At 43.7% G+C, this 23,454-nt stretch overlaps 1 protein-coding gene across 1 annotated transcript in view; it reads left to right on the top strand.

Moving 5' to 3' along the window:
• Positions 1 to 11,801, top strand: part of LOC116514961 (olfactomedin-like protein 2B) — a 52,676-nt gene extending 40,875 nt beyond the window's left edge. Inside the window, exons 7-8 of the mRNA XM_032226808.1 lie at positions 8,148 to 8,173; positions 11,724 to 11,801. Of these exons, the coding sequence (XP_032082699.1) occupies positions 8,148 to 8,173; positions 11,724 to 11,801 (104 nt within the window). The remainder of the gene's footprint in view (positions 1 to 8,147; positions 8,174 to 11,723) is intronic.
• Positions 11,802 to 23,454: the final 11,653 nt, after the last annotated feature.

The following is a 23,454-nucleotide window of genomic DNA, read 5'->3' as shown; positions in this document are numbered from 1 at the left end:
GGGGGCATGGTGTTTGGGAGGGGTTACTCATTGTGCTGGTGGAAGGTTCTGGAGTTTCACGACTGATCGGACTACGCATGCGTGGGTGTTTCCCGCCAGGTCTAACGGCACCGACATTCCATCTTCGTGATGCCTTTTGAAGTTATCTTGCACCTGACATTTGGAAGGACTTATGATTGGACTGGGACTATGATGCCTAGGGGTGGGGAATGGGCTATTCTATATATCAATTGCTTTCGCGCCTAATTAATCAGACTTCGCTACGCTTTGCCTTTTAACCATTCTTAATTAGTAAAAGTACATTTGATTTTCCACACATGGAGGTCTCGTGGTCTTTCTTTCCTAATTAATTAATGGAGAGGAGCTGACATAATCACAAGAAGCCCTTAATGGCTAAAAAAAGAAGAGGCAGTAGGTGTCTGTGCTCCTGGGACTATAGGTTGCTTTCCCTGACACTGTGGGAGGCCACATTAGCGGAGGGTATGATTTTTCCATTATCACTACTGAAGCAAGAGACACACACACCTGTCACTTCTGCAACAAAATTTTTCAAAAGATTGTTTCGGAAGTAGAATTCTCCAATAGCAAGAAAGATGAAGTTCCTATCTTTGATGTTCTATTTTCAGTATTATGTTTAAGTAAGACAAGCAGGATAAAAAGGAATGCATCTGCTAGAAGGCCAGTTCCAGGAGGAGCAATGAAAGATTACCACCGTCAATGCAGAAAGTGGTAGACTTTTGATCTTTTCCTCAGCCTATAGGAATAAAATGGTGCTCTATATCTACCACAAGGTGTCACTGTATTCCCACCTAAATTTTTAGGAGTTAAGCCTGGGACCCAAGTCAAGAAGAGAACCTCTCCGAGGTGCCCTCAGACTTATTTCCACGTTGGAAATCTGAACATCTCGTTCCTTTGATTAAGGCACCTTTAAATAGTGAGAACAGAACTGTAATTTGCCTTTGTAGCTATGAGCATAGCTTTTTTCCTGCACTTCTCAAACAAAATAACTGTGTCAAATATGTTAGAAAATGTTAGTGTACAAAAGTTACATGTTTGTTCATTTACAAGATGGAACTAGTCAGTGGTGGGTTTCAAAAATTGTTTGAACCTACTCTGTGGGTGTGGCCTCCTTTGTGGGAGTGGCTTGCCACCCATGTGACCGGATGGGAGTGGCTTGCCGCCCATGTGGCCGGATATGAAGATGCCGACGACACTTGTCAGAACCACCTTAAATTACCTCACACACAGCACTGGCATGCATAAGAATGTGATGTAAACTTGTTTTTTAAAAGGCATCTTTGGTTTGCGTTAAAACAACTTCGACACATGCAATGTTCTGATTGCACCACAAACGCAGTAGTCATCCTTACCTTTCACAGAGGCACTGAGTTTTATAAATATGAGCATGATAGTGTAGAATAATCATATCCAAGGACCAGTGGTGGGTTTCAAAAAATTTTGGAACCTCTTCTGTAGGTGTGGCCTGCTTTCCGGGTCCACTGGTGGAACCTCTTCTAACCGGTTAGGTAGATTTGATGAACCGGTTCTACCGAATAGGTGCGTACTGGTAGAAACCCACCTCTGGAACTAGTGTTTCAAGAGACTTTTAAAATATGCTTTTATATGTTCAGCAAGTGTTATTGGTAACAAATGTGCCTGAACAAATAGTAACTGAGTTAAATAAAATCTGTACTGACATTTGTCATGTTGGTCCATGACAGTGACGTGCGATGAGTTTTTATGGCTGGTGAGGCAGCTTTTTAGACTGTGGACTTCAACTCCAAGAATTCCACAGCTAGGCATGCTCAGTTCTGATTTAAAGCGACAGCATTTTCCCCCCTTGCAAAATAAGTTTTCCCATTCTTTTTCTTCTCCCTCCCCCTCCTTCCTCCCTCCCTCCCCCCTCTCTCAAACAGACACACGCACACAGAGAAATTGGCTCCTTCTCTCACTCGCTCTCTCACTCTCAAACAAGCACAGAAGTTGGATTGGATATATTTTCCAAAGGCTTGAAAGCAGCTCCTCTGCCATACCCCCCCCTCTTCCCCTGCTGCCTTCCGATCGGAGCCTTTGATTGCAGGTGAATCATGTTGCCTTTTCAGTGAAGCTGGGCTTATATCCGAGGTGGGTAAAATGAGGACCCAGATTGTTGGGGGCAATATGCTGACTCTCTGTAACCGCTTAGAGAGGCCTGAAAGGCCTATGAAGCGGTATATAAGTCTACTGCTGCTATATATAATTGCTCCCAGAGAACTATAAAAAGCCTCTAAAAATGCCCTCTGCAGGAGGCAAGAGAACACGTGCCTCCTTTGCATAAGGAATTCTTTGCTTTTTAACCCTTGGTTAACTCTTAAAAGGCGAAAAATTCCTTATGCAAAAGAGGCCCCTAGTTCTCTGGCCTCCTCCTATAGTTAACACTAAGCACTGTTCCAAGTCACTGTGACTTAGAATCTGATAGCAACTACCTTGGCTTTAATTATTTTTTAAAAAATTCTTTAAATTCTTTCCTTTTCCTCATGACTGGTGAGGCCACGCCTCCCCCGCCTCTAGTGACTGCACGTCCCTGGTCCATGACCATAGTAAGGAATAATTTAAAATGTATTTCTTTCCATTAGTTCCCAAATTAGATATTTCTGTTTTTTTTTCTTTTCTTTCTACTTCCTTCTCTTTTTTTTTTTTTTTACTTCCTAATTGTTTGTTTTTTGGTCTTTTCTGTTGTATATTATTTGTTTCTCCATTATGTCATAGAATACTATGGATGACATGGAAAAAATACCGACCCAGAAAGGTAATGAAAACAAAATCAAATTGTTTATAATTTTTTTAATTAAAAGGAAAAATAAAAAATAAGTCCATATTGAAAATAATTTCTAGAAAAAATCATACATGATTTTAGGTAACACCGAGTAAATATTTTAAAACCAAAAAATTATTAAATGTGACAGAAGATCGAGTGCATTTTTAAAGTGAAAAACAGAAACAGCCACAGAGTGGCTAAGAAGTCAGAGGGAGATTTCCACACCAACCTGCTTCCTCAGTCTGAAACGATAGTTATTACTTGCTTTCCATATGTACTTGCTGCATTTGTGATCTGAAATTCGACGTGGGCTATGTTTTTCTCTTTCATTTCATCCATTAATTTACTGTACTTGCTTTATTCCAAGTTGCAATAATTCCTATGTCATCGTTGTCAAAGTTTGGCTTGTAGTTATAAACTTCTGCTTCAATAGAGGAGGAGGAGGAGGAGGAGGAGGAGGAGGAGGAGGAGGAGGAGGAGGAGGAGGAGGAGGAGGAGGAGGAGGAGGAGGAGGAAAAAGAAGAAGGAGAAGAAGAGGAGGAGGAGGAGGAGGAGGAAGAGGAAGAGGAGGAGGAGGAAGAAGAAGAAGGAGGAGGAGGAGGAGGAGGAGGGAGAAGTAGAAGAAAAAGGAGAAGGGAGACGAAGGAGAAGGAGATGAAGAAGAAAGGAGGAAGGAGGAGAAGGGGGCAGTGAAGGAGGAAAAGGAGGAGGAGGAAGAAGAGGGAAGAGGAGGAGAAGAAGGAGAAGGGAGAAGAAAGAAGAAGAAGAAGGAAGGAGAAGGGGGAGGAGGAGGAAATAGGAGGAGGAGGGAAAAGAAGGAGAAGGAGAAGTTGAAGGGAGAAGAAGAAGGAGAAGAAGAAGAAAGGAAGGAAGGAGAAGGAGGAGGAAGATGGAAGAGGGGAGGAGGAAGAGGGAGAAGGAGGAGGAGAAGGAGAAGGAGAAGGGAGAAGAAGGAGAAGAAGAAGGAGGAGGAGAGGGGAGAAGAAGGAGAAAAAGGAAGAGGAGGAGAAGAAGAAGGAGGAGGGAGGAGGAGGAAAAAGAAGAAGAAGAAGAAGATGAGGAGGAGGAGGCGGAAGAGGAAGAGGAGGAGGAGGAGGAGGAGGAGGAAGAAGAAGAAGAAGAAGAAGATGACCACCTTTCTACTTAAAATGTAAAAGGCAGGTAGGGAAGGAAGAATTATATCAACAAGGAGTTTACACCTATAACATGCATGCTTCTTTTATTTATTTTTTCTTTTGAAAAAAGTCTTTTAGAGTTTGTTGAATAACTTCAGGAAAACTTATTTCAACCACTTAGCTCTCATTGGGATATCTTTTTATTGCATTAGGCATGACCCCTGCTGTGGCAGACGCATGGAAGACCCCTCACACTTAATAACCTGCATGTCTTGGGGCTACAGTGACAACCAGGACTGCCATGATTGTCATTGATAAGTGGTGCAATCATGCACTATCGCCTTTTAAAATTGCATTGCTTAGAGATGGCAATCCTGATACCAATTGCTGTTATAAAACAAGGGCTCCCTCTAGTGTTACCTTGGCATAATAAGGGCAGAGTAACTTCTTTAACTTTTTCATTTAATTTAATGAATTTAGTGGGGACATTTCCCCCCCAAAAAAACCCCACAGACTTTTCTATATCCTTCAGGTACAGCAATTGGTGAGATGGTATATTGTTTGCCACTGTACTCTATTGCACACCCAGGAATGCTGCTACTTTTTTTGCTCTACTTTTCTTATTATTAGTTTCGAGTTTCATTTTATTTATACGCTGCCCTATTCCCAACGGGACTCAGGGCAGCGCACAAACCCAAGGAGGAGAAGGGAAACACAAAAACTACACAAAAAATACAAGGCATATAAAACAAACCAACAGCCACACGATTCGAGAGGGGAAGGGAACTCATCGACCCCAGGCCTGCCGACACAGCCAGGTTTTAACGGCTTTTCGGAAGGCCTGGAGAGAGGTGAGGGTCTGAATCTCTGTGGGGAGCTCGTTCCAAAGGGCCGGAGCTGCCACAGAGAAGGCCCTCCCCCGGGTCGTGGCCAGATGACATTGGCTAGTAGACGGAACCCGGAGGAGGCCTAATCTGTGTGATCTAATGGGTCTTTGGGAGGTAATTAGCAGCAGGCGGTCTCTCAAGTACCCAGGTCCAATACCATGAAGGGCTTTATAAGTGACGACTAGCACCTTGAAGCGTATCCAGAGACCAATCGGTAACCAGTGCAGCTCGCGGAGGATAGGTGTAACGTGGGTGTACCGAGGTGCACCCACAATCGCCCACGCGGCTGCATTCTGGACGAGCTGAAGTCTCCGAATGCTCTTCAAGGGCTGCCCCATGTAGTTATCCAACTTGCTCCCTAGCTTCAAGATCTGAAGTAAAGGAAAAGGCCTTCTGCTATTTGAAATCATAAAAAAGGAGTGGAGGCTTAAAGTGACGGAAGAGCATACTTCAAGAATCAGTCTGCTACTAGACAGAGGTCCTTGTCCTCTGCATCCAACCATATGCTAGCATTTTCTCTTAATAATAATGATTTGATAGCAGTTAAACGGGGCACATTTTTGTCACTATGCCATAACTGTAACCCAAGGATCAAATTTATCATTCTTACTTGGTGTCCAGCAGCTCTCAGATCCCATCCTCTCTTAAGCCTCTGTTGCAGTGGTGGGTTTCAAAAATTGTTTGAACCTACTCTGTGGGTGTGGCCTCCTTTGTGGGAGTGGCTTGCCGCCCATGTGACTGGATGGGAGTGGCTTGCCGCCCGTGTGACCGGATATGAAGATGCCGACGACACTTGCCAGAACCACCTTAAATTATCTCACACACAGCACTGGCATGCATAAGAATATGATGCAAACTTGTTTTTTTAAAGGCATCTTTGGTTTGCGTTAAAACAACTTCAACACATGCAATGTTCTGATTGCACCACAAACGCAGTCGTCATCCTTACCTTTCCCAGAGGCCCTGAGTTTTATAAATATGAGCATGATAGTGTAGAATAATCATATCCAAGGACCAGTGGTGGGTTTCAAAAAAATTTGGAACCTCCTCTGTAGGTGTGGCCTGCTTTCCGGGTCCACTGGTGGAACTTCTTCTAACCGGTTCGGTAGATTTGACAAACCAGTTCTACCGAATAGGTGCAAACTGGTAGGAACCCACCTCTGGTATGTTGGTTCCTAAGCTCAGGTACCAGGTCTAAGGTAAGCAGACTTGCCCCCAATCAAGGGAGACATGTTTGCAGTGCATTTCTTTAAGGGAGCTAAGTGTAGCTGAAAAGTCCTGCCTCATTAGCACTGCAATCAGAAATAAACGTTCCAGAAAAATAGCCTCAATCTTAGTTTCTGATTCTTTTTTTTTTAATAAGATTTGTATGCCACCCACTCCCTTGGGACTCTGGGCGGCTTACAGGCAAGGTAAAAAGAAACATTTAAAAGTTAAAAAATAAGATACAATTATTAAAATTCCATATCATGCCAGGTCTTGGTGGCTTTATGAAAGGCCGGGAGAGTGGTAAGGGTCCGGATCTACGGGTAGATCGTTCCACAGGGCCAGCACAGCTACAGAGAAGGCCCTCCCCCAGGGGGCCGCCAGCCGGCATTGTCCGGTCGACGGCACCCGGAGGAGGCCCAACCTGTGCGATCTTGTTGGTCGTTGGGAGATAAGTGGCAGGAGGCGGTCTCTCAGGTAGCCAGGTCCTAAACCATGTAGGGCTTTAAAAGTAACGACTAGCACCTTGAAGCGCATCCGGAGACCAATGGGGAGCCAGTGCAGCTCGCGGAGGATAGGTGTAACATGGGTGTATCTAGGTACACCCAATATCGCTCGCGCGGCTGCATTCTGGACCAACTGCAGTCTTCGAATACTCTTCAGGAGCAGCCCCATGTAGAGCGCGTTACAGTAATCCAGTCTTGAGGTGACGAGGGCATGAGTGACCATTTGAAGTGCCTCCCGGTCCAGGTAGGGCTGCAACTGGTGCACCAGGCGAACCTGGGCAAAAGCCCCCCTGGTCACAGCTGACAGATGGTGTTCTAACGTCAGCTGAGGATCCAGGAGGACTCCCAAATTGCGGTGATGCTGATGACCTCTGGTGTGGCTGAGAGGCCCCCCCCTTTTCTTTTGCTCAGGATCTTAGACTACATTTGCAAACATACAATCAAAGAAAATCAGATGGTTATGGCAATAGATTTAGCAACCTGTAAGGTTCAAAGTGCCTATAGAAAGCTCTCAAATTTCATGAGATATTTGGAATGCTATTGTTACTGGCCATCTGCCAGCAGCCCAAGGCACTTTCTACTCTCTTGCAATTCAAGTTCTCAATATCAATTATTTTCTCCTTCATGGATATTATCTCAGTATGAATGCTATTCTGACTGAAGCATGGAATCTGGCGTTTAATCTATAATTGACAACCTCAGCTTCTCGTGTGTTTGCTTTTTTGGAGAATTAAAAAAAAAAGATCTTCTACAGCTTTGCACTATGGTTTGCCTTTGCTTCTTTCTTACAGCAAAGAGAAAGTGACTAGTCCAAGGTTTGAAAGTTGGCTTTGTCCTTAAGGTAGAACTAAAGCTCACCAAGTTTCTAACTTGATGCCTTAACCACTAGACCAAACCAGAACTCCTATTTTTATTTTATTTATTTTTTCAGTTTCTATCGCCACCCAATTCAACCAGATGACTCTGGGTCAGAGGTGGGTTGCTACCGGTTCAGCCCAGATTGAGCAAACCAGTAGTAGTGGTGGTGGGAGGCTCCGCTGACCCGCCCAGACACTTGCGCAAGCACACGCATATCCACGAGCAAAACAGTCGTAAAAATAATGGAAAACCACCACTGCTCTGAGTGGCTATTTTATATAGTTAGTTCCAAAACCTTATAGTAAAATTTCAATATTCTAAACTTGCCTGGACCCTTAATTCATGTATAACTAACTTGGCTAAAAAAATTATTTCAATTTTTGCCATTTATTTCAAATTCTTTAAATACTTATACATGGTTAATTTTCCTTTTGTTCAGAAATGAAAATAGATTCATTCTGTTCATTAAGCCTCATGGGGATGTAGAACAATAGCAATAGCAATAGCAGTTAGACTTATATACCGCTTCATAGAGCTTTCAGCCCTCTCTAAGCGGTTTACAGAGTCAACATATTGCCCCCAACAATCCGGGTCCTCATTTTACCCACCTCGGAAGGATGGAAGGCTGAGTCAACCTTGAGCTGGCGAGATTAGAACCGCTGAACTGCAGATAACAGTCAGCTGAAGTGGCCTGCAATACTGCACCCTAACCACTGCGCCACCTCGGCTCCTGCGAACAAATCTGATGAATACCTTGATACTGATCTCTCAATGACAGGAGAATGCAATGATCTCGACATACAGGTGAGTTTTTAAGACTCTTCCCTACTTTCTCCCTTCACCTTGATTTTTATCCTTTGTTGATTTTTATGTACTGTACTGGTTTTCTAATACTTTTTTTATTATTTTGCAAAAGACAAGGGAATGTGATGTTGGGAGCGGTGGAAACGCGATTCCTGTGGAGTAAAAAATTGCTCTACGTTGGCTATGAAGCTTTTGGGTGGAAAAAGATTTATTTGAGATCTAAATTAAGACGCACATCTATGGTGAAGGAGTGGGATGATTAATTATATCTAAGAAGCTGCTGAGAAGTAATTTACTATTTTAGAGCTGATGGGAAGGGAACCTGTAATTTACTACTGTACTCAGTTGTAAAAGCTGTATTTAGCCAGTGGGCAAAATACATGATGGAATTTCCACTCTCTCAGCAAATCATCTACCTCAAATCTCCCAATGAATGCATGGGCTAATCGCTGGCAAAATAAATATAGTTACCAAAGGAGTGTCATTCCCAGTTTGGTGTTTAGACAAATAATGCAGCCAAGGAGGACTGAAATGAAATATCCAGCTGCCCCCGATATGTACGCTAGAATTCTACTTTATCTGTATAAAACAGACACACATCTGAACTATACTGTGTTGTTTCTCTGTGTCATATAATATATGTGGGTACACAAATAATTTTCTGTTCTGACCCCCCTCCTTCGCTCGTTCAAAGACGACAGGCAGACAGACTTAAAAGGAAATAACTTTATCAGTCCTGGCTTCCACTGGCTGCGAGCCCAAAATTAAACATAAATAAAGTCTCGGGCAAGAAGATAACAGAATGCAAAAACAAAGATCTCTTACGGCAACACCAGGTGTACAGAAAGAAAACAAATCACGTCTCCAAGTGTCTCTTTGAATCAGGGTTACAGAAAGCAAATCACTTATCCAAGTGCCTCTCACAAACAAACCACGACCGATGCACGATGAACCACGAACGAACGATGAACGTTGACTTCTGCAACCAGGGCGTGGCACCATCAGTCCTTTTATCTCCAGAAGACCACACTAACGAGCCCCAGCTGCATTGTTATTCCTGCATCCCGACTCAACTCACAGCAAACTTCTGCTGAGTCACAACAATTTTGTATTTATTTATTTATTTACTTTGTTATGTTTGTTTATATTAGAGATGGAGACCCTTTGAGAGCTGTATGCAACGTCATTTCATTGTAATGTATGCTGATTAGTGTACATTCAAAGTGACAATAAAGTTATTCTAAGTCTAAGAAGCTTTCCAACAAACATCACTGAAATATGGTGCTGCATTGGCAAATTAATCTATAAATTTTAGTATAAATCCAAGGCCACAGGATTATATTCAGGAGAATCAAGTCTTCCCTGATATCCCTGATAAAATGATATCATATCATATTCAATAGAAGAAAAGGACTCACACTGTGTCACTGTAACAAGTTATCCAGATACCAAATTACATAAAAAGTGTTATCAATGTCCCCCCCCCCCCCCAGCATTATGCTATGGTGCCAACCTTGCTAAGGAACAGCTAGGGAGAGGTTTTCAGATTTTCTTATAAGTCTTTTGAATGTTCCAAGGAAATAATGTCTTCTGGAATATGCTATCCACATATTGAAATTGTAGTGATCATGTATTCAACACAATCATTTGCAATTTAGCAAGTCTCTGGGACAAGAGCCATGCAAAAGGCGCTAAAACTCCAGTGTCTCAAGAAGAAACCATTCTATCTATCCATATTGATCAGATATCTGCTAAACCTCGGTGACATGAAAGAGCTGTAGTAAACAGTTTATATAATATCCCCATCCTATCCCCAACCCAACCTGAGTTTCCTTCTGCTTGCCTTCAATTTGTCATATTGTACAAACACAAATGCTATTGTCATCTTTTTTTAATGGCTGTCAATCAAACCACAAACTTTTTCCTGCTATTTTTACAACTTCCAACCTAGAGCCATTCTGTCACTAAGCAATCTTCTTCTTAGATAGATGATTTCCCCTCCCCACTTCTGTTCAATCCTCAGAGGCTGCCTGGACAAATCTTTGCAGTTTTCTTGGCAAGGTTTTTCTGAAGTGGTCTGTTCTTGCCTCCTTCCCAGGATTGAGAAAGTGATTGAGTTTGTACCTAAAACAGGATTAGAACTTAGGGTTTCTCAGTTTCTAGCCTGATGCCTTAACCACTACACCAGACTGGCTCTCTGTTAGATGATTCCTGCAATCAAAGCTACATGTCTGTATGAAATGAGATTAGGGTATGACAAATTCCATTTAATGCAGATTCAAAGGCACAGGCCCAACACTCCATCTTCTCTGTATGACAACTAACATTCTAACATAGCAGTACAGGAGAAACTGCATTTGGTCAGATCAATAGTTTTCTTTCACTGCTGCTTCTTTACAGCTTGTATTTAAGACATGCCACTCATGGCGGCACAAATAGCAAACTGTCATCAAGATTAGTAGTCATTGATCATGGGATCCCTGATTGTGACCTTCCTCCTCTCAGAATCATATACATTGATGGTAATCTGACAAAGGTTATCACCACAGTTTACCTTGTTCACTTTAACATATGATGACGATTAGAAATGTTTGACTTTCACTTCATTAAAGTTGTAGCCAGACTATTAATCAAATGTAATAGTCAGTTGTCCCAGAGGTGGAGGAGCCCATTGCTATTTTGCCCAAAGAGCTCAACAGATAATTAGAACTGCAGAAAAAGCAATTGCTACCAACCTGCCTTCCATTGAAAACCTGCGCGAGTCAAAAAGAGGTCTGTGAAAATATCTACAGGCCAGGGGTGGGTTTTAGCCGGTATGGACTGGTACAGGTGTACCGGTTGGTGAAATTTAGCGTGCCTTAGCATACTCGTTCTTCCGGAGGCCCTGACAAGCCCACGTGGCATGCACTGCCCTCTTCTCTTTCATAGCCGCCTCATTTCCAATGAAGGTGATGGGGAATCCATGCAGAGAGGGGAAATTGCATGGATTTCCCACCCCCTTCATTGGAAACAAGGCGAGAGGTCAGAGGAGAGAGCAGTGCGCGCCCGTGGGCTTGTCCAATGAATCCTCGCCTCCTGTTCCTTCTTCACCTGTTTGAAGAAGCCACACGGGGCGCATTCCTTTCTCTTTCACAGCCACGTTTCCAATTGGGGGGGGGAATCCATGCAGAGGGAGGAAAAACGTGGATTTCTTCCCCCCTCCAAATTGGAAACAAGGCGGCTGTGAAAGAGAAGGAAATGTGCCCCACGTGGCTTCTTCAAACAGGGGAAGAAGGAATAAGAGGCGAGGATTATGTTGGACAAGCCCACGGACGTACACTGTCTCTCCTCTGACAGCCGCCTCGTTTCCAATGAAGGAGGTGGGGGATCCATGCGATTTCCTCCCTCTGCATGGATCCCCCATCCCCGTCATTGGAAACGAGGTGGTTACGAAAGAGAAGAGGGCGGTGCATGCCATGTGGGCTTGTCCAACAGCCAAAGAACTGTTGGGTCTCTTAATATAGAAAGTACTCTGCTTAGATTTAATGATGGGTGGTGTTCTTGGTTCCAGTTTTCACACAGCTTTAATGCATCTGATGCAGATATTAATGTCATTTTCTCAGTCTATATCAGCTATCTGCAGAAGTAAGCTGTTCTTCGTAAAATCCCATGCTGGAATAGTTAGGCACTTTCAGGCAATATATTTTCCCAGTAAAAGTGCAATTGTTAATTGTTTGCAGAAAACATCTAAAAACTTTTAAGTTGAAGAGACGTTTTTATAGGGGACATCAAGTTTCCCCAGCACTCAAAATGTGGTACTGATTGTATGGAAAAAAAGTTTCCCCCCCCTCCTCCATGCCTGATGTCCTTTGCAGTTGTGAATGTGATAATGTGTCAGGGATATCTCAGCATGATCTAAACTGGAGCCTCTTTTGGGTGTGAAACACAGCAATGCTATGGTTTTCCAAATACAGTTTCTGCTTAGTAAGCATATGATAAATTATGTAGCAGATATCTGCTGTACTGAGAATATAAGCACTAGATATACATACATTGGTTAACTATGGCTAAGTGAAGGAGAAGGTGCCACATGTCTTCTGTGATTTACATTATTGCACCTGAAGGTATAAGTTATTATTAAGATTGCCTGTTTACATAGTTTAGTTCAGGTTTTTTTTTAATCTATAAATGGAGAAAGGAAGAGAGAGGAATGGATTCATATTGCTAGCAATCCATTTGGAAATGAGCGAATTAAGAGCTCCCTCCTTTAATAATCCCCTTTGCCTTTTTTTCCGGGTTCTAGTCAATTTCATACTCTGGGAACACAATGTAATCATTTTTAATAAGGATAAAACAACAATTTTATAAATAAAAATGGAAAATTTCCTGGTGTGATTTTTTTCTAAGTTCCATGAACGTTCCAATAGACATAGGCCATGCATTAAACTGATATTACTATACTCTGAAGCACACGGTGCATTTTTGATTCAACACCCTCTTAAGGAAAAATTGATTTAAAATAAAAGAATGTTGACACATCATGTGTTCCACAAGCAAATTTAACAAACTGGTAACCATCATTGAGTCCCAGCTTTATATTGAAAAGGCTCCAATGCTTATCTCTTTCCTTAAATTTATTTATTTATAAAATGTATTGGCCAATTTTACCATAGGATAATTCTGGGCAGTTTACAGTTGCATATAAGCTAAAACACAAAAATAAGCATTAAAACCAAAGACACATGGAGAGGGCTGAGGCAGAGTGGGGGGAAGGTGGGATCTGTTACCACGCAATCAACCACCTCCATTGCACTGGTCCCCTCCTGGAGCCCCAGGCTGTCTGGCAAATCCACATCTTTCGTGACCCGAAAAATGCGCACATGACAAAAGCGCGCCGACAAAACCACGGTGAGAAAACCGTGACGTTGAAATCGCGCCGACAACAGCGCGCCGACAACAGCGCACCGACAAAAGCGCGATTAGGGTTAAGGTAAGGGTTAGGGATAGGGATAGGTTCAGGGTTAGGGTTAGGGTTAGGGTTCGGGTTAGGGATAGTATGTTGTTTTCGTGTTGTTTGTTGAAGGCACGCTTTTGTTGGCGCGCTGTTGTCGGCGCGCTGTTGTGGGCACGATTTTGACATAGCGGTTTTCTCGCCGTGGTTTTGTCGGCGCGCTTTTGTCGTGCGCGCATTTGTCGTGCGCGCATTTGTCGGTGAACCCACATCTTTAGGTCCTTATGAAAAGATAGGAGGGTTGTGGCCAACCTCACATGGGGGGGGGGACAGGATATTCCAGAGGGTAGCAACAATAGCAGAGAGGGGTCTCCTCCTGAACCCCGACAGCCAGAATACTTGGGTTCAGGGGACCTGTAACATATCTCCTCCCCCGGTACAAGTGGTACTGGCTAATCCCAGTGGGGTGAAATGGTCTCTCAAGTAACATGGACCCATGCTATGAAGGGATTTAAAGGTGATCACCTACACCTTGAATTGCACCCAGAAGCAGACTGGTAATCAATGCAACTTGAGGAGCAGTGATGTTACAGGAGTCATTTTTGCCACCAGCTGTCGCTTCTGAATGCTCTTCAAGGGTAGCACCATGCAGAGTGCATTACAGTAGTAAGGGTCTATATACAGTAAATGGACTATATTCAGATCCTTGTCTATTTTATTCATTCTTTTCCCCCCCTCTATATACAGAGACTTCATAGGTATGAGAATTACCCCAGAAACAGTTGTTAATTAGCTATTTGTCAACTTGCAAAGCTGTTTATTTTACATGCTTTTCCACACATATGTAAACTATTCTGGTAATAGTGATTGTTTAATACATAAAATGTTGAATTCCCCCCATTTTTCCCCTTTAAAATAAAGATATTTTGTCCTTCTGCTTCCATACTAGAACATTTTTATCATCACAATCAACTGTACAGTAACTTTTGTCTCTTTAAATTTTTACACTTAAATCTTTTCCAATGTAATTTTTAATCTTTCTAGGGCAGTGTTTTTCAACCTTGGCAACTTGAAGATGTCTGGACTTCAACTCCCAGAATTCCCCAGCCAAGGAACTCACAGATTTTTAAAGCAGAAGTTGATAAAATATTTGAAATAAATTATTGATGCCTTGTAGTAATGTTTTCAAATAATTCTCCATAAAATTTAATGTCTAGTATTTTCATCATATTATTTGATGCATAGTTTTAGCTGGGTATATTTGCATGTAGCCTCTTAATGTTTCCTTTTTGTCTGTTTCCAAGCTGCCTTCTGGATATTCGTTTTTAATTGGCACAGAAATCTAATGCCAAAACAGTTCATCCCGCTTATGCCTTGGATACAGGCAGTTAAGGACTTCTGATTTATGTATAATTCATACTTACAGATGGACTGCCATTTTTCTTCCTTGAGCCAATGGTCTGTTAGCCATGTGATGTTTTGTGAACCTCAGAAGCCATGTGTTTTTCATATAAAACCTATTTACAATGGTTTTCAATGGTTCACAAAAACATTGGGTGGCTTGATTTGATTTAATTTGATTTGATTTAATAAATTTATAGGCCGCCCAATCCCGAAGGACTCTGGGCGGCTTACAGAAAATAAATTTTAAAAAGTGAAGAGTTAAAAAAAACGGAGGAAAACAGATTAAAAAACCACATCATGCACCCAGTCTAATCGGGGCTGGACCTCGGTCATGAGGTCAACAGCCCCAGGCCTGCCGGAATAGCCAGGTTTTGATAGCCTTTCAGAAGGCCATGAGAGTGGGTAGGGTCCAGATCTCGGGGGGTAGTTCATTCTATAGGGTCGGAGCGGCTACAGAGAAGGCCCTCCCCCGGGGAGCCGCCAGCCGACATTGTCTGGCTGACGGCACCTGGAGAAGGCCCACCCTGTTCGATCTTATCGGCCGTTGGGAGGTATGCGGCAGAAGACGGTCTCGCAGATATCCGGGTCCTAGGCCATGTAGGGCTTTAAAGGTAATGACCAGCACCTTGAATTGCGCTCAGAGACTGATAGGGAGCCAGTGCAGCTCGCGGAGGATAGGTGTAATGTGGGTGTATCTTGGTACACCCAGTATCGCTCGCGCAGCTGCATTCCGACATTGTCTGGCTGACGGCACCTGGAGAAGGCCCACCCTGTTCGATCTTATCGGCCGTTGGGAGGTATGCGGCAGAAGACGGTCTCGCAGATATCCAGGTCCTAGGCCATGTAGGGCTTTAAAGGTAATGACCAGCACCTTGAATCGCGCTCAGAGACCGATAGGGAGCCAGTGCAGCTCGCGGAGGATAGGTGTAATGTGGGTGTATCTTGGTACACCCATTATTGTTCGCGCAGCTGCATTCTGGACTAGCTTCAGCACTTCGTTAGCTGGAGTTAAGGAGAATGCTACCTGCCATTTTTAGTAATAAGTAGCTCAATCCTAAGTATAACTTCCAACTTATATACAAAGTTAACAAAGTTAAAGACAGATGGAATTCATTCTTAACCCAGAGACTGGCTTTATTAGTTTGTCTTGGCTGTAAAAGAAGGAATGGCCTACTGATGGAAAGTGAAATAAGTAATACTGTGCTGAGTTTTTTCCCTATTTCCCCATATTTTTACAGACTATGCTTCATCCCATTCTTTGATGTTTATATATTTGGCAAAAATAGATAACTATGTCATGATAATGTCCTAGGAAGTGTCAGCTCTGTTTGAATTTTGCGTACATTCAGATATTGTAACCAATTAAAATCATGGTGTTTTTGCAAATTGGATATGCCCACATCCTTATTTGTTCGTTTGTTCACCAGATTTATAAAGCTGCCCATCTCACAAATGTAACTCTGGGCAACTTACAATAACAGTCAGTTAAAACAGAGTTTAAAACAACAATTAAAAACTGTTAAACACAATCACAAATAAATATAGAAATAAAGCTGCAGGAAAACATTGACATTCAACATACAAAATAAATCATCTTACAAGCTCCCCATTTCTCTGGGATCCCCAAGCCTGAACCCCCCCCCCCACACACACAATTCATGGATTTTCTAAGTGCCAGTGGGATCAGGTCTAATCTCACCTTGGGGGAACCATGTTCCAAAGGGTGGGTGCCATGCAGAAAAGGCTCACCTCCTGAGTCCCTCCCGATTAAGTCCTTTAGCAGCTGGGATCCACAACATGCCTCTCTTGCCAGTTCTGATGAGATGAGTAGATGTAATTGGGAAGACGCAGTCCTTCAAAAAACTTGATTCCTTGCCATGAAGGGATTTAAAGGTCAAAACCAACACCTTGAATTGAACCTGGAAGGCAACAGGCATCTGATGCAGCTCATGGCACAGAGGTGTAATGTGTGTTGTTCTAGGAGGATGTGTAACTGTCTGCGCTACCACATTTTGCACCATGCTTTTCCTTATTTCTCTTCTTTGTACTTGTTCTCCATTAATATTCAATATAATCTGACATATAATTATCTTAGCAGCTCTATATCGTGACCCAACAAAAGGGCGAACGACAAAACCGCGCCCGACTAAACCGCATCGCTAAAACCGTGATGTCATCAACGTGCTGACAACAGCACGTCGACAACAGCGCGTCGACAGAAGAGCGATTTACAACAGCGTGGCGGCAGAAGGGTGATTTAAGTTAAGGTAAGGGTTAGGTTTAGGGTTAGGTTTAGGGTTAGGTTTAGGGTTAGGTTTAGGGTTAAGTTTAGGGTTACGTTTAGGGTTACGTTTAGGGTTAGGTTTAGGGTCAGGTTTAGGGTTAGGTTTAGGGATAGTTTTAGGGTTAGGGTTAGCGTTATGTTTAGAGTTAGGTTTAGGTTTAGGGTTAGGTTTAGTTTTACAGCGCGCTTCTGTCGCCGCGCTGTTATTGGTGCGATTCAGCACTCATTCGTCGGAGCGCTTTAGAACATGCGGTTTTGTCACCGCGGTTTAGTCGGGCGCGGTTTTGTCGTTCACCCTTTTGTCGGTGAACTGCTCTATATTGGATAAAGGAATAAAGGCAGGTAATTATGACAATGAAGTGTTGCTTAAAATGTAAGCAAAATAACATTTTCCTTAAGTGTTAACAGCAAAATATAGATAAAACTGTTGAAGTCGAAAGGTGTGGCAAACATTTTTTTGTAAAGTCTAAGATATGGAAGTCTAGTTGGAATTTGCTGGTTAAGCTATTATACTGGCTGCCTCTGAGTTTTGCCCACTTCACTTCTTGAAGCGCAGACATCGGAAATATGCCTTCCTAGGGCTGAATGGACTGGATGGTCACATAAATTGTCCCAGACATAATCTGTCTGTTTCTTTCTCCAACACTAATATGCTCTGCATTGTTTGAGATTGCAAGCAGGTGTACCTGCCTGCAGCTCTTTAAAATAGCTGCATCTTCTCTTGGGCCTGTACAACCAGCCATTTCTCTCGGATCTGCCTATAAGGCTGCACAGTGGCATTAAAACAGAAGATAGTTGCTTCATAATTAAAAAGCTAGGAAAAAAAAACCTAAAGAAGAAACAACACAGTAGGCATAGATACTTTCCCAATTGACACTTAAACATGGCACAAATATGCTTTGGCAAAGTCTTTTTTTCTGCTCTGTCTCCTGACATTGTCTTCATCCTATTCCCAGTCAATGGGTGAGACATGCTGACACCATCCTGTAGGGTTTAGTTTCCCCCTTCTGCCAATTTCAGAGGTGCCAAACTGGGGGCCCACAGGCTGCACAGGCCACGGCCACGCCACCTCCGTGAAGGGGAAAAACATCACGGTACATCACGTGATGGCAACGTGATACCATAGCAATAGCAGTTAGACTTACATACCGCTTCATAGGGCTTTCAGCCCTCTCTAAGCGGTTTACAGAGTCAGCATATTGCCCCCACAGTCCAGGTCCTCATTTCATCCACCTCGGAAGGATGGAAGGCTGAGTCAACCTTGAGCCGGTGAGATTAGAACCGCTGAACTGCAGATAACAGACAGCTGAAGTGGCCTGCAGTACTGCACCCTAACCACTGCGCCACCTCGGCTCTATAAACTCTTATGAGTTTGACACCCATGGTCAACAGCTTCCAACACCAGTACAAGGTTTGTAAACTCTTGATGCCTGTCCCTTCCCCTTCCATCAGTAGTGAGATTAGATGACCAGGAGAGGAGATCAGCTACTCGACCATTTCAGGCCAATACAGGCACGTTTCTGTCTTTCTGATTCTCAGATCACCTGCTTCTTTACCACCATTCTCTTGGTCTCTCTGAAAGAAGAGAGCTCAGTCTGGTATGTAAAATATATTCCAGACACAGGGGTGTATAACTGCGAAGTGGCATGGATTTCTCTCAGGAAGACATAAAAGTGGATTTGCCCAATTGTGAAAGTGCACAAGAGTACTAGAACTGTTTTCTCCTTTTACTTTAGCATGGTCTCATGTGTTTAAGCACAGTATTGTGTCTCTGTGGGACTCAAATCTTTTCATGGTCCCATTAACTTCCCAGTGCTTAGTTTTTATTTATCAAGAGAAAGGGTGCAAATGTTCACAATCAGATCCTGCCCAATTCCAAGATTACTGCGAGTGCACTCACATTTGCAAACCGGTAGGGAAGGTGTTGTGGCCCGGCAGGAGCCGTTGGAGCTGCCACCAGACTCCGACAGCGAGGGGCCCTATGAGTCGGCTCTGGAGGATGTGGAGGACCCTGGACAGGGTTCCGACTCCAAGCAGGGTGCAGAGAGGCTGGTTGGCCACCGGGAGGCACCTGAGCCTTGGACCAGTGGGGAGGAGACAAGGGAGAGTGAGCTGGATGCCAGTAGTGAGTTGTTCCTGGATGCACGCCACCGAAGAGCTAATAGGCGTCAGGAACAGTTGCGCAAGTACAGGAGGTAATTGCACTCAGCTGGTGGTCATTAGGCTCCTCTCCAGACTATAAAAAGACTGCTTGTGCACATGCCCCTCTTGCAGAAGTCAATGCAGGAATTAATGTCGGAGAACATTATTGTGAGCCTGGCAGGCTGGATTGCTGCCACGGTTTATCTGTGCTGGATTGCTGCCCAAGCTTGTCTGTGCCGGTTTGCTGCCAAGGACCTGTTTGTCTGTTAATTAAATGCTATAATTTTTCTCTGGCTCGGAGTGTGTTGGTGTGGGACGAGGGGGGTCAGAACAGGAAGGTAAGTGAATCCCACTTAATACCTCTCTTCCATGTGGTCAGCCACCCAAGACTTCAAACTTACGTTGTCCTGTTCACCATTAAACCATCCTTCCAAGCAGTCTCCATGTTTCCAGTATCTTTCTTCCCACTGAACCCAGATGGACATTTCTTCCAAGACTAGAAAGTGGGAGGAAGTGAATGCAAGTCCCTCCTTATGCACACAGCCAGCTGGATGACTTTGGGACAGCCCTAGGATAGGGGTCAGCAAACTTAAGCACTCAAAGAGCCATTTGGACCCGTATCCCACAGAAAAGAAAACACTGGGAGCCACAAAGTTCCTAACCGGAAGCCCCCTGTTCAATTCTGGAGCTGATCGGAAGAGCCAAGGTGGCGCAGTGGGTAGAGTGCAGTACTGCAGGCCACTTCAGCTGACTGTTATCTGCAGTTCAGCGGTTCAAATCTCACCGGCTCAGGGTTGACTCAGCCTTCCATCCTTCCGAGGTGGGTAAAATGAGGACCCGGATTGTTGGGGGCGATATGCTGACTCTGTAAACCGCTTAGAGAGGGCTGAAAGCCCTATGAAGCGGTATATAAGTCTAACTGCTATTGCTATTCAGTTCCCCCATCATAGAGTCTCCTCCTAGCGCGGCGTACTTTTTCCTCTACCTGTCATAACCGAAAGCCCTATTAATTGTGGAGACAACTGGAAAACCCTCCCCTTGCCGTAGAGTCTTCTCCTGGCGCACTGTGCTTCTCTCCCCCCTTTCCACTGGAAGCTCCTCTCAAAATTGTGGCGCCGACCGGTGACGGAGCCTCAGCAGAGGGAGGAAAGAGCCACATGTGGCTCCAGAGCTGCAGTTTGCTGACCTCTGGCCTAGGACAATGGAAAATCACTTCTGGAAAAACCTTGTCCAAGCAGTTGCCAGGAGTCAACTCTGACATACAAAAAATATTTGTGTGTGTGTGTTTGTGTGTGTGTGTTTGATAAGATTCATCTTCTCAAATTAAAGTGCCAGGTTAGATATTAAAAACAGAAAAAAAAATGTGCTTCTCCAAGGAGGGAATTCCAGTCTCCATGTCATGGATTAGGTTATTGAGGTGTTGAAAGAAATGTCCTTCTAGGTTTGGCTCCAAGTGGGGAAAAAGACACTGGAGACATGGAGGCTGCTTGGAAAGATGGTTTATTGTTGGACAGGGCCACATGGCTTGAGCCCTGAACAGAAAATATGATCACATGCTTCAATGTTGGTGGAGAAGAAGAGAAGGGCTGAGGGAGGGGCTTGCTAGGCTTTTTATAACCTGTTCAGTCCCACCTCTCTGTTTCCTGTTCCTGTGTAAGAAATGTATTTTGATTGGTTGTCAGACTCCCATAGGGCCATGCAGGGGCAACTCTCTAGGCTGTGTTTTGAATCCAGGTTTGGTTGAGTTCTCAGATGCCATGTGGGGCCAATATTATCATGCTTTCCTGTAGCTGAAGTGGAGAAGTCTTTATTATGTAAAGTGCACTAGCGTGGCCTTCTTAATGGCCCATTAACAAAGTGGGGATGCGCAGGAAGCTACAGGAAGCTATTCTGTTCTTTTAAAACATGTTTCTTTCTTTTCACATCCAGAGAAATATTCTGCCTTTTCAATATTTCCTAGGCTACTTCATTTTTCTGGGAGAGGGCTGGGTGATAACTTTCTAAAGAGGTATGTGCGTTACAAGCTAAACCTCCAGGAATAATCAGGGCCAGTGAACTGGCTGTGTGCCTTTTCTCATTCTTTAAACCACCTCTCCCTCTAAGGAAAATTCTGAATCAAGAAAGACTCCTCAAATTACATTGGGGCGCAACCTATCTAGAGCAAGGCATTAACCAGTTTCCAGAGAGGCCCCTATTTCTCTGGATAGGAGAAATCAACTGCAGTTAGTAGGCCTTATCCAAACTATCGTTGTCTCCAAGGTGGTTCCACAAAACAGTTTCCACCTCCCAGGCACTAAACCAGGCATTCGAAAGCAGATGGTGTTACTTTTGGCCAGCCATGAAAAAAAAAATCCAACCGGGGAATTTTTGTCAACTCAAAGATGTGACAGCAATTCCTCTCGGATCCAATGATGATTCAGTTGATGATGCCATTGAAACGGACCAGAAAGGCGCCAATTCTACGTACATCTGGAAGCCTTACTTTTGGCTCTAGAGTGTCCCTAGGGGAGTGGTCTCCAACCTTGGCAACTTTAAGACTTGTGGACTTCAACTCCCAGAGTTCCTCAGCCAGCAAAGCAAAGCTGGCTGAGGAACTCTGGGAGTTGAAGTCCACAGGTCTTAAAGTTGCCAAGGTTGGAGACCACTGATCTAATCCAACCCCTGCCCAAGCAGGAGACCCTATACCATTTCTGACAGGTGGCTGTCAGATTTCTTCTTGACAGCTTCCAGTGATTTAAGCTTCCACAACTTCTGGAGGCAAGCTGTTCCATTTGTTGATTGTTCTCACTGTCAGAAAATTTTCCCTTATTTCTAGGATGAATCCCTCCTTGATCAGTTTCCATCCATTATTCCTTGTCTGGCCTTCAGGGTGCTTTGGAAAATAGGTTGATCCCCTCCTCCCTGTGGCAGCCCTTCAAATATTGGTATGCATTTTCCCACTGGTGTGGGCATGTATTGTTTAAGAAACAAAAATTATTATTATTATTTTTAAATAATAATTATAGTCAAATGAAAATGGATATATGATGATGGTGACATGTATGAATATTTGAGTTAAAATGCTCGAGTTAACATGAACTATGTTTCTTGACTGTGGAAGAGATGCGCAAAAGTCTATTTGTAACCAACTGATATACTTTCTATAGCATGTAAAGAAGGATGTTGTATTTGTTTTAAATTAAAAATTAAAAAACTTTAATAAAAAAAATATTGGAAGAGGAGAGGGTAGTAAAGGGGGAAAGAGGGAGGGAAAGAAAGAGAGAAGGAGAGTTGAAAGGAAGGAAGGAAGGAGGAAAGGAGGGAGATTAAGAGAAAAGGAAGGAGGTGGGAAAGAGGAAGGGAAGGAGGGAAGGTATGTGAGAAGGAGGGGGGATCGAGGGAGGGAAAGGAGGGGGAAGGAAAGGAGGGAAGGAGAAAAGAAAGGAGGGAAGGCAGGGGAGAAGGAAGTAAGGGGGGAGGGAAGAAAAGGGTATGGAAAAGAAGAAATGAGGGAAGAGAAGAGGGAGGGAAGGAATAAGATACCTAACCTTTGATGTTTATAATGATTTGATAGTATGGGAATATCTCGAAATGTAGTTGTATTGTTTTTTACAAGTTATGGATGTTGTATTTTCTTTTTACCAATAAAATCTTTTTTTTAAATTAAAAATATATATATATATATTGGTACGCTGCTATTATGCCAGTCCTGAATCCTTCTCTTCACTAGACTAGCCATGCCCAGTTCTTGCAACCATTTTTCCTATGTTTTAGCCTCCAGCCCCCTAATCATTTTTATTGCTCTTCTCTGCACTCTTTCTACAGTCTCAACACTGTTTTTTTATAGTCTGGTCACCAAAACTGGAGGCAGTATTCTACAGCTGTGTGAAAAAGTCCAGCACGGTTTACGGCAAACGCTGGCTGAGGAACTCTGGGAGTTGAAGTCCACAGGTCTTAAAGTTGCCAAAATTGGAGACCCACTGCCCTAGAGCAGTGTTTTTCAACCTTGGCAACTTTAAGACTTGTGGACTTCAACTCCCAGAGTTCTTCAGCCAGCTTTGTTGGCTGAGGAACTCTGGGAGTTGAAGTCCACAGGTCTTAAAGTGGCCAAGATTGGAGACCCACTGCCCTAGAGCACTGTTTCTCAACCTTGGCCACTTGAAGATGTCTGGACTTCAACTCCCAGAATTCCCCAGCCAGCATTTGCTGGCTGGGGAATTCTGGGAGTTGAAGTCCAGACATCTTCAAGTAGCCAAGGTTGAGAAACACTGCCCTAGAGGATTGTCCATGCACATATCCACACATTCCCTGCCTAGGGATGTAGACTAGTTGAACTTTCCAGCCCCTTCAACCTGTCCTCGGCTTTGCGACCCAAGCATCCGATTCTCCGCGGTTTGGCCAGCAGATTCCAACTCTTTTGAGACCAGCCATCGGGTTGGGGCTCGGGAGTGCAACCCGCCCCCCCTCTTCCCGAGGACGAGGAGCCTACTGTTCTCGCCCTCTTCTCCCCCGCAGCAGCTCCTCCGGCGGACAGTCGGGAGG

Source organism: Thamnophis elegans, chromosome 11, assembly GCF_009769535.1.
Source record: "Thamnophis elegans isolate rThaEle1 chromosome 11, rThaEle1.pri, whole genome shotgun sequence".
Lineage (NCBI taxonomy): Eukaryota > Metazoa > Chordata > Lepidosauria > Squamata > Colubridae > Thamnophis > Thamnophis elegans.
Note: the sequence above shows the minus strand (reverse complement) of the source record. Positions and strands in the feature narration are given on the sequence as shown.